This window comes from Entelurus aequoreus, linkage group LG05, assembly GCF_033978785.1.
Source record: "Entelurus aequoreus isolate RoL-2023_Sb linkage group LG05, RoL_Eaeq_v1.1, whole genome shotgun sequence".
NCBI lineage: Eukaryota > Metazoa > Chordata > Actinopteri > Syngnathiformes > Syngnathidae > Entelurus > Entelurus aequoreus.
In genome coordinates this window covers 16,268,499-16,283,719 of record NC_084735.1, presented here as the reverse complement: position 1 = coordinate 16,283,719, position 15,221 = coordinate 16,268,499, and the positions used below count along the sequence as shown (strand labels likewise).

The 15,221-nt window shown below is 39.6% G+C and overlaps 1 protein-coding gene across 4 annotated transcripts in view; it reads left to right on the top strand.

Moving 5' to 3' along the window:
* The first annotated feature begins 3,296 nt into the window (after window positions 1–3,296).
* The window catches only part of LOC133649627 (cell adhesion molecule DSCAML1-like), a 91,471-nt gene continuing 79,546 nt past the window's right edge, over window positions 3,297–15,221 (top strand). For all 4 annotated transcript variants that reach the window (XM_062046252.1, XM_062046249.1, XM_062046250.1 and 1 more), the window contains exon 1: window positions 3,297–3,428. In XM_062046252.1, the coding sequence (XP_061902236.1) occupies window positions 3,386–3,428 (43 nt within the window). In that variant the 5' untranslated portion in view covers window positions 3,297–3,385. The remainder of the gene's footprint in view (window positions 3,429–15,221) is intronic.

Genomic DNA, 15,221 nt, shown 5'->3' with positions numbered 1-15,221 from the left:
CTGGGAGGCATTTCATCCCACTTCTGACATCAATTGTAGCGTCCAGAAGAAGTGCACACCAAGTCTGATGCTCTTTTTAAACTTTTATTGAGCATGCTATACTAACACAGCTCAACTTATCTCGTTCTTTCCAAAAGGAAAACCAATCCTCACTCCTCATTTCCGCAACAGCAACGCTTCTTCCTTCTTCGCCAATCACCTTACAGGCGTGCTACGTTCACAACAAAGAGGATGCAGGATGAAGTGACAGAAATTGAAATTTTTGTATTGTAATATACATCAGGAAGTGTTGTGTAAGAAAGTGTTAAAAATAAAACCATCAAAAGCCATCTGCTTTTGTATAAAGATAAGTTAGGTTAAATGAAAAATATTATTATTATTATTATCTATCTTACGGTACATCAAAAATGATTTGAGCAAAATTGTATTGAAATATTGTCGGTGTGGCCCTCCAGCAGTGCTCGGGTTGCTCATGCGGCCCCCGGTAAAAATTAATTGCCCACCCCTGATCTAAGCCAAACATCACCAAGTCCAATGCAAAGCGTCGGATGCAGTGGTGTAAAGCACTGGACTCTAGAGCAGTGGAGACGGGTTCTCTGGAGTGATGAATCACGCTTTTCCATATTGCAATCTGATGGACGAGTCTGGGTTTGGAGGTTGCCAGGAGAAAGGTACATTTTGGACTGCACTGTGCCGAGTCCGAAATTTGGTAAAGGAGTAATTATGGTGTGGGGTTGTTTTTCAGGAGTTGGGCTTGGCCCCTTAGTTCCAGTGAAAGGAACTTTGAATGCTCCAGGATACTAAAACATTTTGGACAATTCCATGCTCCCAACCTTGTGGGAACAGTTTGGAGAGGGCCCCTTCCTCATCCAACATGACTGTGCACCAGTGCACAAAGCAAGGTCCATAAAGACATAGATGACAGAGTCTGGTGTGGATTAACTTGACTGGCCTGCACAGAGTCCTGACCTGAACCCGATAGAACACCTTTGAGATGAATTAGAACGGAGACTGAGAGCCAGGCCTTCTCGGCCAACATCAGCATGTGACCTCACCAATGCGCTTTTGGAAGAATGGTCGAAAATTCCTATAAACACACTCTGCAACCTTGTGGACAGCCTTCCCAGAATAGTTGAAGCTGTAATAGCTGCAAAAGGTGGACCGACATCATATTGAACCCTATGGATTAGGAATGGGATGGCACTTCATGTTCATATATGAGTCAAGGCAGGTGGCCAAATATTTTTGGCAATATAGTGTATATTGACCTACATTGACTGGTTTTAGTGTTTTATTTTTTTTACGCACAGAATGTATTAAATGTGCTGTTGCATTGTTTCCCTCTCGCTCTTAAAATAAAACAGTGTTAAAAAAGGCATCAGAGACATAGGCATTTATAATTATACATTGATATAAACACTGATACGCCATTGTGGGTTTTGCCTCCTGCCATAACATTAGCAAGTTAGCTATTGTAAGCCATGTTTCAGAAAATATTTAAACACCACATTCTCCAACAGTCCAGTGTTTTCCATACATTCATTTAGTTGTAGCATTCCAGTTGGTAAACAAACTTTTTAAACCATCTTTATCATGTTGTTTAACACCTAACATTTGATCAACAGTACCTCATCATTGTAAGGCTTCAAACGGGAAGTACTCAGAGGAAGGTGGCCACTGAGTTTAGAGCTGTAGAGCTGAAAAAATTTAAATCACGATTTATTGATCCTTCTACCTCGATTTGGATTAATGTGTGATTATCCCACTATCAACAACTACTCTACTTTTAGGTCGACATCATCCTTTTTGTAGCCAAAATGCACCCAAACAACTAAGACAAAATTCACTTCAGGTACAAGCTTCTCCCGTTGTGCTGTTGGATCTGTTTAAGATTTCAATTTTAAAAAATTCTAACGCTTCCCGGTACCTAAGAATCTGCAACGGTACTCAACGATACCAATGGGAGCCAATGGGAGGTCCTCTATTCCACCCATTAAATCCACTAAATAACCATCCAAAAAGCGCCAACAATACTCTATTTACATTTTGTGACTTGAACATTAACCAAGTATTAGTGATATTGTTTTTATAAGCGCTAACGCAGACTAACTATTTATAGCTGCGCTGTGATAACAAGCTTGTGTACAACTTCAGACAGAAAACATCAACATGTCAATGTTAAAAAGTAATGAGAGAACTATGAATTTTAAAGGAGGCTTAGTATGGTCTAGTTTATACACTTTATCTGGAAGCCTGTCTGTATAAGAGGTGTGTAGAAAATGCTCACCCTCAATGCTCTGTTGAGCATTACTAAAGGCCTGCATGCATGTACAAATTCAACCAGCAGATGTCAGCAGTGAGCTACATTTGACACCGGAGTGCCAATTGATCTTAAAGTTGTCCAACATAAAAGGCATATATTCCATAGATACACTGATAAGTAAGCACTGTAATACACTCATCAATAATATACAACTGTATATAAATTGGGCGCTTTTGAGAGGTTACAGGGTTTATTCAGTATTTTTGGCCAATTATTAGCTACATGAATTAAGACAAAGCACAGTTGATATAAAGTATTTCATTGCAAATACCTGCATGTAAATGAAAAACAACCTCATCAATAACACAGTGGTATAGCGTCCAATCATCTTTGAGCGCGTCATTGCACTTCCAGCTGAACGTTTGAGGATCATATTTCATACTGCATGCAGCAACTTTTTAATATGTATCAGACGCCTTCACTTTAAATATTCAATGAGCTGCATGGGAGTGTCCTTGCATGTTGCTATGCATAAATGTATGCATGCAGACGCAGTGGACCATTTGGATTCAATTGAATGATTGTTTAAAAATGAATATTGGTTTTGTTTTACCATGCTTTATTTCCTCCAGTGCACACATATCCACTCATTTTGGGTTGCAGACAATGAAAAGTATTGTATATATCTGTAACTTATGTTTGATTGGCAAAAGTGTAGCGTTAGAGCCTCCGTGCGCCTTCCCTTGGTCCAGTGCGCAGAGACGCGGTCATTCCTGCCCTCACAGGTGGCTGATGACCAAAAAAAAAAAGCACCATGAAATGAACCCCCTTATACCGTGTTGGGTCCACTCTCTGTGGTGCGTATTGGGTGAGGGGATGTTGGATTTGGATACGCTCTAGTCCCGGGTAAAGAGGAGGGACATGGGCGGGGCTGAGGCTCTTCTCCTTTCCCCTCCATTCTTAGAGGGGCGGCAGGGCTGAAGAGACCTCCGGGGAGCACAGTCGCCAGTCCAGCACGGAGACCCACCTGGTGGAGGGGGGAAAAAAAGAAAAAAAAAAGCTGCCCCTCACACTTGCCAGGATTGTCAAATATTTCCGAAAAATATACCTGCTATTTATGGCATGTGGCTTGTAACTTTACTCCTGCTGTACTCTCTCCAAGAAGGTAAGACAAATGAAACATTGTCATTTTAGTGCGTGTTTTAGTGATAGTTTCCAACTTGATACATAATGACATTTTTCCAAAAAGAATTGAGGCTTTGACGCGTCGTCATGTGTTTTCTAATTGAGCGATACTTGTCGCTTTATTTGTGCCTAAATATAAATGACTGATGAAAATATGGACCGTTTCAAGAAAGTGTGCATGAAAAGTATTTTGTGTGTGTGTGTGTGTGTGTGCGTGTGTGTGTGTGTGTTTGTGTGTGCGTTCAATCTTATAGGCCACTGCAACGCCTGGATTGTTTTTCGCATTACCAGATATGAATATGTAAAATGGCTGAATGGGGAGAATGAGGTGCAAATACAGCGAGAGGCTGAGGGAGAAGTGAAAACATGCACATGATGCAAATGTATCAATGCATCCTCTTCTTTTGCAACGAATTTACTCCAAATGTGGCACTCTTTAAAGTTTTGAGCCTTTTGTGATTTTTAATGATTATTCCCCCTCTCGTCGTGCACGTTTTGCTAATTGCAGCTGTTGTGATAGGAACCGTGTTGAAACGCTCCACCGCAAAGCCTGTCATTTTCAACATGATTATTTTAGATGGTTTTGTATTCGTGACATTAGCGGCAATTTGTAACGAGTAGTAATTTGCTGGAAAACAATCGGCCTTTCTCTGACAACGGCCCTGTTCGTTAAATAGGTCTAAAGCTGCATAAAGGCCCTAATTGCTGCAATTAGTCGCTTCGACATTGCAGGGTTAAAATTGATGCATAAATGCAAAGGACGATGCGCTTGTTTTGAATACAAATTTCTTTCATATATCTGAGCCTGTTGAGTTGCCTTTTTAATAACCCTGCATCGAAAATGACAGAAATTAAACTCAGCAGCCAGGCCTATGAAATGAAAATTTAAAAAAGCCAGTTTGCTCCCTTTGCAAACGAAAAAAAACATGTTTTGAATTCATACAATTATTTCCTGCCTGCTTTTTTTTTAAATTTTGTAAATTTCTTCAAGCCACCGTGCAAAATGTCCCCTTTATTCATTTATGCACTAAAAGGAGGAATTAATGAAGCCATGGTGTGTCTATGTGCATGTTTGATATATGCAAATGAGGGCGTCCAAAGGCGTGGGGGGGGCAGATTGCAGACTTGCCCGGTCATGTTCCTCACTAATGGCGCACCTGGACCCCTCAGACTGTTCGCGCCCTTGCCGGGACGTGCGCCTCTCGCTGGGTGTGCGCGCGCGCGCGCGTTATGAGGGAGGAGGATGGGTGGGTGGGGGACGCCCCATGCTTGTTATAAACACTTGGCTACAACACATTTGTAAACAGCAGAAGTAAGTTTGGGTCTCTCTTTTTGTCTTCATTGGCCTGTTTAATCGGAAACAACTATGGGAAAATGGCGGAAGCATGCACGAGAGGGAGCAATTAGCGAACACTTGGTTAAAAGGGCCTGGTCAATTACAACATAATGCACACTAATTTGAAATATTCCACCAAACTGAATGTTTTTATAATGTCAAAGCATGGGAACGAATCAGAGGCAGTGTATAGAGGCCCGCTGAGCGCGCCCCCTATTAAAACGTGATGCGTTCAAGTTAAAGGGAAATGTGCAGCTTGTGAAGCAATAAGGTGATCCTTCACCCTGGCACATTCGTATCTTCCACATATGCCGCTCAACCTCCACAAATAGAAATATGCTAAATTTGCCCTCCCTTCCTCGCAGTCCAATTCCCAGTGCTGTCTTTGCAAGGCTGCACAATTAAAGCTGCAATGTGAGCAGTAGGCACCGCTCAATGACAGAGCTGTGCAGGGGCTCCACTGGGGCGACATTATTAAGGCAGGCCTCAATTCCGTCAGCTTCTCCCTTTTTAAATCGCAAATGTAATTGATATTGATCCAAAATCAGACCAGTCAACGATGAATTTACTCTGATGAATGATCCTCGCATAACTTTAAAGAAGTCAAACATTGTTGCCTCTCGGCAAACAAAATGCTGTACTTTAATGCTGCAAAGTTGGATGTGGCAGATTGTGTTGTGTCACATGCATCACCCTCCAGTCCATTAGTAATTAGACGTGAAGTAAAAATGAGCTCCTCATCCATATTTTGGGAGGATGCATTCGACAAATGTCAAATCTCGGAAGCAAGTGGTTGTTTTTGTTCAATCTCCCTCTCCATCGCTCCCTCCCGCCGTCGCTTCCTCCTCTCTCAGCAACTCCCCTCCCTCTCTTTCCCTCATCACTAGGCAGAATTAAAGGCTGGGGGGAGGGGCAGTTTATGCAGACTGTGCTGGGACTTGTGATCCACAGATTTGATATTCACATTAGGAGAGAAACTGGCTGCTTTGATGTGTCTGTATGTGTGTGTGGGGATGGGGAGGGTGGGGGTATTGCAGGTCCCAGGGGACTGCTGAAGTAGCACACTTTTTTTTAACTGACACAGCACAAGCCGGAGGAGAGGAGGTTGGGTGGGTGGGGCCACGAGCAGATTGTTGGGGACAGGGTGTATAGGACTAGGTGGGGACCCCGTACCCCGCCGTTGATTAGATCTAACCCCAACCACCTACCCCTCCTACTCTCCACCTACTTACACGGACCCCTGAGGATTATGTACAAGCTTACACCTACCTTTATCTCCCTACATCCCACCAATATTCAATTACACCCCTATTCACTTTTCCCTCCTGCTGCAGGTTTTCATGCAGGAGCTATCCTCTAAAGTCAACCCCCAACATTTTAGAGATGGCATACAGGACATCAGGGTATACCCTTGACATCAGGCTATAGACTTTGAATGTTTGAGAAATTCCATGCAATACACATAATAGCACTCAAAATGACACAGGCCAGCAAAAGAGACAATTTCCTCTGCAGTGGACATTTTTGTTTTGCTTCCTCCCACCTCCAAAGACATGCACCTGGGGATAGACTGATTGGCAACACTAAATTGGCCCTAGTGAATAAATGTGAGTGTGAATGTCCCGAATGCAGCTGAGAGAGGCTCCAGCACCCCCCGCAACCCTGTAAGGGACAAGCGGTATAAAATGGATGGATGGATGGATAATAATAACATTACAGTTTATTTTGAAACTTTGCAACTCTGACAAAACAAACAGACCACAAACAAATGTCCACTGCATAGGACGCTGGTTCTTAGGAGAGTATGCATGCCATTTCAGGAGTTTTTCGATGCACACCAACGCCTTGGCCCCTCATTAGTTATCAATCATTTATTTAAATCAGTGGTCTCAAACTTGCAGCCCGCAAGGTATTTGCGGCCCGCCGACCCTTATTGTGTGGCCCGCTACCTAACGTCATAGTTTAGTGCTAAGGATAGGCAGGGTACCCGCAGGGTCTTAAAGGGACCCTATTATGCAAAACCCTCGTGTCTTACCTATACCTGTTGGGTATTTGGGATCTGCACAAGTCCCAAAAAATTTAATAAAACCATGGAGGCATGGTGGAGATATTTACAAAACAATCCTGCCTTCCTTCATACTACCGCTGAACAATCCATTTGGAATTTGCCCCATTTTTCCCATTGGTGACTCCAGGGGATTTTCCATATATGGTAAAGTTTTACCATATATGGTAGAGTTTTACCTGAAGAGCTACCTGAAGTCCACCATTGTAGTCCGGCGATGTAGTCAATAAGCATCTTCTTATATCCTCTTGTTTTGAGGCTCGTAAATGCACATACATCCTCTGCTGTTGCCATTTCTTATACAAAGTAGTGTATATTCTAACTTAAATCTGTCAATAGACTTGCAATGGAAACTCTAAAAACAACAACAAAATGGCGGGGAGAAGACGTTGCCAAAGTGGAGCAAAGTAAATAAGAGATGGTCAGAAAGCAGCTTGTAAAAGGTCTGTAAATTTTTTTATTACATTTTTTACATGTTATGTAGACCACAACTAAGTGTTCTAAATATAGAAAAAAAATCACATGACCCCTTTAAAAAGTCTTAAAAAGTGTAACATCTAATTGTTTAAATTTAAGGCCTTAAAATATCTTAGATTCTCTTAAAATCTCATAGAAGGTTAGAAATGTAATAACGTTATGTCGGGTCAGGACCAGGATGTGGAGGCATCATCACAGAGGACAGTGTTTGTAAACCTTGTGGTAAAAGGGAAAGGGAGATAATGGAAAAAGTTGAAAATTCAGGAAGAGTCTGTTTCAAAGGTTGCTAAAACCCCTACAAAGTTGTACAGGGATTGACTTGTACTGTTTGTCAGTATGGATGTGTAAATGGAAATTATTTTCATTATGATCTTAATAATGTCTTAAAAAGTCTTACATTTGACTTGTTGAAACTTGCACAGACCATGGGTAGGAAACCTGTAGCCCAGGAGGCAGATGTGGCTCTTTTGATGTCTGCATCTGGCTCGCAGATACATTTTAGTGCCTTAAAACAGGGTCTGCATCCGGCTACCTGCAAGGCTTGAGCCAATCACAGCTACATGTGTTGTGAGGTCAAGAAGTTATCAAATATTCATCTCAATAGTTTATGTGGATAATACCCTTTTGAAAAGAAGATGGCGGAAAGAAAAAAAAGAGACCGGTACCGTACATTTTAGGACGACTGGACAGAGGAATTTGTCTTTGTGGAGAGAGCAGGTTCTGCGGTGTGTCTACTATGCAATGATAACATTTCCTCAATGACACGGTCAAATGTGAAGCGGCACTTTGACACACGTTGTATTAAAGGTAAGAAGTATTTATTCTTGGTCCACTTCAGTATAACAACAATTTGTAAAAAATAAATTCAGACTTATAATGCTCTAAAATAGTTTGTCTTAAAACTGCAGGCATTTATTTGCATTCAGTGTTAAAGATTATCATATGGCTCTCAAGGAAATACATTTAAAAATATTTGGGTTTCATGGCTCTGTCAGGCAAAAATGTTCCTTTGCCCCCAGCATTAGTGCAATGTGGCCCGCGCACTCTAGGCAGCTTATGACAGCAAACAAACTCTTGTTGGGCGACAAGGAGCAACTTCCTTTAACCAAGGGAAATGTTTGTGACCATCTACTGGGGAACGCAACAGTTTTTAAAATACAGTCGTCCCTCGTTTATTGCTGCTTATTGGTGGACATGACCACAATAAATGAATTTCCGCTAAGTAAGAATAATTCATTATAAATCAAATACTTGCAAAGCTAGAGCATAAAACTGTTTAGGACCTTCTGAATACTTTTTTCAACATTATGAGACCCCTCTGGAAATGAATCACCACCCTTAAGTCACCTTTACACTCTCAATCCAATGCAGTAATGCTGCCTGAGGCTTAGCCAATCAGTGGCCAGGATACTGAACAGCCCACTCTGATTGGTCTTCTCTAGTGGCCAATACTACTTTACTTTAGATATTTTTAGTTTATTTGACAAGTTTATGCTTGAAAAATTGTAGAATATGCCTGAAAAAACATGTATCCCCATAAAATTTGCAATGCGATGAACACGAACCGCAATATTTGAAGTGTGATGTGGCAAGGGACGGTTGTAAACAATTTTTACATCAAATTTTACATTTATAATGACTTAAAGCATACTAGAGCGCAGGGTCACTACTGTAGCTGCTTGTAGGAATAGTTAACAAATGTAGTCTTTTGGGTAAAACGGGATTCTGAAGTAACCAGACTGTGCGTCCAGTGGCCCCCAGGTAAATTGAGTTTGAGACCACTGATTTAAATGCTGTTAAGTAAACACACCAACTCAATTTCTGTTTTTACTTGAAATAAACAATCTAACGTAAACAACTTCTAAATTATTTCGAAATTAAGTTGTTTCAAAAAAGAGGGGATACGCATACATAGTGAAGGACGACTACACCTGGCTTCCTGCATAAAACATCTCAATCAAGTTGAGTTGTGCCCGCTCTCCCTAGCCACCTCTATCATCAAATCAAATGAAATATGCTGTGAAAATGATAAAGGATTTAGAAAGATGGCAATAGTGAATGAGCATGCGATATTACACTTGTGGTTGGGTATGGTGGTGCGAGAATGTATGTATGTTGAAACATTGGTGGCTCTGAGGTTTGTTTATCTCGTCATCCCTGTTACAATTAAGTGTCGTGTGTGTGCATGCACACACATCCTGGAGAGGCGTAAATCAGCTGCATTATGCATGATGAAACCTTGCATAGGTTATGACTTCTACCTCTACGACATACATATTCATGCAGTGTTCTGGCACAATGTATAAAATAGTGGCTGGAGCTCTGATACACCAAGCGGTAGCAAAAGATTCTGTTAGTGATGTGAGGTGGGGTATGCAGAGGTACCATGTCTGATAACAGATGGACAGTGTATAGGTGTATATGTGTTCATATCTGATTCAATTTGCCCCTACCACCAGGTAAGGCGGCCGGCCACAAATAATTTGGACCCCCACAAATAGATTTGGCACTACCTGTTCTCCCTCCCTCATAAACACATAATTACAATTCTGTATATGCAACATGTCTGCCAGAGAATAAGAATACGTAGCAGGAGGGATCAGTGTTGCCAATTTAGTAACTTTGTCACTATATGTCGCGAATAATCAGACTCGTTAATAGACTCTTTTTCAAAAAAGAGTACTTGTCAGGTACTTCACACCTAAAGTACCTGACAAATAAAAAAAAAGTTAGACAAATGCTGCTCAGTGGCCTTGGGGTTAGAGTGTCCGCCCTGAGATCGGAAAGTCGTGAGTTCAAACCCCGGCTGAGTCATAGCAAAGACTATAAAAATTACCTGGAATTGGGGGTTAAATCACCAAAATGATTCCCGAGCACGGCCACCGCTGCTGCTTACTGCTCCCCTCACCTCCCAGGGGGTGAAACAAGGGGATAGGTGAAATGCAGAGGTTAATTTCACCACACCTAGTGTGTGTGTGACTATCAGTGGTACTTTAACTTTAAGTTCAGCTGGCGGACTTTGACTAAAATGATAGTTAAATATATTTTTCACACAACTCGTCTCACACTTGTTAGCTGGCTAGCAAGGTACTGTATCAAGCTAGCTATTTTACAGAGTTTAGATAGCATCCTTCAGATGTCTGACATCGTGCCTCCGCTTCAAATGCTCCCATAACAAAGATGCACTGCCATAAAAAACAAGGTTTGATTTGCAAAATGAGCAAGGTATTCATGTTTTTAGGAAGACAAAGGTGAAATGTACCCACACTTTGCATGTTTTCACCTGCGATGTTGTGGCGATTGGCTGCGCTGAACTGCTTCCGTCCGGAAAAAAACAAGTGATGACGTCACCGACTATTGTCGACACATGAATTTGTCAGCAAAAAATGTTATTGCCGATATTTCTCGATTAAATTGATTAGTTTGATTAGAATAAAGCTTTGATTTATATTCTGTTGCTTCGATTAATTGTTTAAGTGTATACAATTTGATCAAAAATATGCAACGCTGCAATTAGGGATGATGTTTGATAAGGAATTATCGAGTTCGAGCCTATTATCGAATCCTCTTATCGAACCGATTCCTTATCGATTCTCTTATCGAGTCCAGATAGGTTGTTGTATATGGAAAAAAACACACAATATTTGGTTTAACAAAAGCTCACATTTATTATATAATAAAAAAAATAAAATCTAATAAATAAATAAATATTGACTGTTACCCACCTAAAAAAATAAAATAAAATAAATAAATATTGACTGTTGTTACCCAAAGTATATTAAGTGGGATTTTTCAGAGAAACAAATATATACAGTAACACAAAAACAACCTGTCTCTGTGATCACTATAGGTGTATAAATAATAATATAGTGTTAAATAAAATCAGTCCCTTGGGCACAAAACTGAAAATAATACAGCTCTCCAAAAAGTGCACTTCTGCTGCTATTTGACATAACTGTTTGTTATGATGCTTTGACATTTTTGCACTTTATTTCTTTATTGAAAGAAAATTCTATGAAGAGAAAAGTTCTTTGCAAATGTGGTTACAATGCTAAAAAATGAAAAGTTAAAGCTAAAAAAAGAAATACACTTTATTGAGTTAACATTATTTCTTTATAGGGGGAAAAATGTTATGAGCTAGAGAATATAACAACTACACTACCCAGCATGCAACGGGAGTTACGAGCATGCGCGGTAGCCCCGAAAAGTGTTGCATGTTGCCACGCTGTGAAAGTAAACGTCAAGAACTCAGCCAACACGCCTCGTCTGCATTATTTATAATTAGACAGACAACACATCTACAGTGTGATTTTGTTTTGTTTACAAGGAAAGAAAAACAAAAGTTAAAAAAGGGAGATATGTTGTATATATATGTATGTGCTGCGGTTGTTTTAAGAACGTTGCGACAGCTGCCGTAAAGGAGGTGCGTTGCTAGCCTGGTTGCTATCTTTCCGGTTGGTCGTAAAAGTGTTCGTCATGTGTTTTACCCTGCTAAAATCTCTCAGTAAAGTTATTCGATGGATGATAGCTTTTGTTTTGAACTTTATTACACCTTGGAGCGCTTTTTCCCGTCCATTGTTTTCCTGCTTTCGCTATCTGCGCCTAATGACTGAGCTACGTGACGTCAATTCTTGTGATGTCCCACGGAGCATTTCTGGTCGGGACGGGATTCGAATAAAGAATCAACTCTTTTCCTTTACTATAGTGGTCTCGATAACGGGTACCGGTTCTCAAAAAGGGATTCGAGTCCGAGGACTCGGTTCTTTTCTTATCAAACAACCGGGAAAACCTGTTTCGAGTATCATCCCTAGCTGCAATAGAGCGCATGTGAGAGCAGAAGTGTGTGATCTGTGTGGCAAGAAGCGGAGATTTTTAAAATTATTGTTTTTTTTGCACACATGTTAAAAGTGCAATTTCAACGATGATGGTATGTATTTACTAGAAAAAATGATAAAGGTTATATCAAGCTGAAAAATATTTTCCCCTGAAATACGCATTGATACTATAAAGTGTATTTTATCAGATTACTCAATTAATCAAACACAATAATCGATAGATTACTCGATTGCTAAAATAATCGATAGGTGCAATGTATAAATAATACTTTATAAAGATAATGTTTGATTTTGATTGACATGAATTGATTTAACATTTAATGTTTGTTTTTGATCATATTTGTACTTTGCAGTGGTATATAATTCAACTGTATCATTCTGAATGGTGTCTATGGATGTTCTGATTCATCCAGGTCATTGTATTCTCAGGGCATTCAAATAATGGCAACTGGACTGTTCAGTTTGTCTGAGAAGACATTTTGCCCCTAGTCTGAGCAGACTTCATCAATTCATGTTTATAGACTTTTATTGGTCCTATCTAGTCTAAGTCACTTAGCTTGGTCAAAGTCTGTAAGAATGAACTGCTGAAGCATGTTTGGATGAGAGGCCAAATGTCTTCTAAGACAAACTGAACAGTCCATCGAGCTAATGCCCTGAGAATTCTGAATGCTGTTTCTTTTAGGGCAAAAAATGATTACGGATATTTATTTGTATTATCCCATCTTTGAAAATTTCTAAATTTTTTATACTGTTTTTAACCTACCAGTTTTAAAGCATCTGTACAAAAATGTAAAAAAAAACAGAGATAAGTTAAAATTTTTATTAACATACCGCGACCCCAAAAGGGACAAGCGGAAGAAAATGGATGGATGGATGGATACTGAGTAACTATCCAAGCAAATTAAATAAGATGAACATAGAAAAAATTTTTTTTACTCAATACTAAAAGAAATGTAAAAAGATATATAAAATAGACTGACCATACGTCCTCTTTTCCCCGGACATGTCCTCTTTTGCGGGGCTGTCCGGGTGGAGTTTGTTAAATGCCTCAAATGTCCGGCATTTTGAGTTAGGGTTGCGTGTATTTTCAATGTACGTTCAGGGTTAAGAAGGGGTTAAAAAAAAAAAAAATTGTGAAGGTGTGCGCACGCAGCAGCGTTTGTAAGGGAGGGGCAGAGACAGAAAGAGCGAGGGATTGATTGATTGATTGAAACTTTTATTAGTAGATTGCACAGTACAGTACATATTCCGTACAATTGACCACTAAATGGTAACACCCGAATAAGTTTTTTACTTGTTTAAGTCGGGGTCCACGTTAATCAATTCATGGTAAAGGGAGTGGAGAGACAGACAAGACACCCGGTGTGCTTGTTTTTTTTAATTGTATCAATTATCGCTTTCCGCCAGTGTTTTGTTTTGTTTATATTTGCCGTGTCAAATTTCCGTCCCCGTTTATTGCGTTTTAATTTGGATTCGCCAAAAGTTTTATCAATGACAACTACTGCCTCAGTTTGCACTCGGACAAGTTTACCCCGAGGGGCTGTCAAAATAAAGACTTCATGGTAAACACTAAGGTGAGTGTAAAGTCAACATTTTTAACTCCAGTAAATGAGTTATTTTAGTCTTTGTGAGTCCATGGAAACTTCACTTTTATCTCCCGCTGGATCCACATTGTTCGAGGATGGAGACAGGTTAGTTGTTAGCTTCAAGCTAACCAGCACCCGAGCAGACTCCTCCACCCCAAAAACATACTTTGCAGGTCAACAAACCGGGCAATTGTTTGCCTTTTGAAGTGTTAATGTGCGAGGAGTGTTCAAAAGGAGTCTCTTGAAGAAGTGGCTGACAAGTTAGCATCGCTGACAGTGACGTCATCACCGTCAATGTTTACTGAAGCAGAGATGGTGACTGTGCGTTATGATAAACGTGCATGCGTCGCCAGGCTCTGCTTTTCATCGATAGATTTATCAGATTTAATTTTATATCATCTATAGCAGGGGTGTCAAAAGTGTGTCCCGGAGGCCATTTGCGGCCCACAGCTAATGTTTTAAAGGCCCACGGCACATTCTAAAAATACTATTAAAATAAACAAAAACATAACAAAAGTGAAATAAAAAAGCTTAAAGGTGAAATGTAATTTAGATAAAGTTGCAATGTTGACTAATAAAACAAAGCTGTTTTTTTTCTTTAAAACTGTCATTGCTCAAAACATAATATTGAATCAATATCAATGTTATTATGAATTATTGACCTATCCAAGGTTCCGATTACTTCACATCAAATATTCCACTTAGAAAAATATTTTTGGTGGAAGATTTTGCATATTTTGTGTGTTTGCCATTAAAAACATAGTTTTGTTTGACAAAAAAGGGCGGAAAACAAACAAAAAAACAACATAAAAAAAACTAAAACATTTTGAAATGAGGGATAGATCTGAAGTTGATGTAGACTCCAGAGATTTAAGCGTTAAATATAAAATGTATGTATGCCCTGGCAAACCATTATCATCATTTCTTGACTGAAGCAAAACACTTTTTACACTTTTATACTGAAATAAATACACCTACAACTTATTAAACTACCAGCAGCGGTAAATTCAGATCCATGAAGGAAAGAAGAAAGTGAATGAATGTTTATAACTAAATACATTTATATATGTATACAAATTTGTTTTCTTTTTTTATTATTTTTTTTAATGAATTCAGTAACGTTTATGACAACCTTTTTCCAAAACACAATATAGAATGTGAGATATAACAGGATAATGCATACGTTTATAATTTTTTTTCAAAACGCTTACAAAAAAGTGGGACCCCAAAAATCTATTGTGAGACCCCATTTTTATGACTTGATGGGGTCCCTGGGACCCCATTTTGAAAATTCCTAGTGCCACCACTGCTGTCAACAGAGGAGAAAAAATGCTTTATTTAAATAAATATATTATTTATAAAGCAAGTTCGAGTATCATTGGCAAATTTACACCTAGTCCCGGCCTTGACGTGCTGCCCGCCTTGGCACGCATATATATGTCCTCTTTTTGGGATTTCAGAATATGGTCAGCCT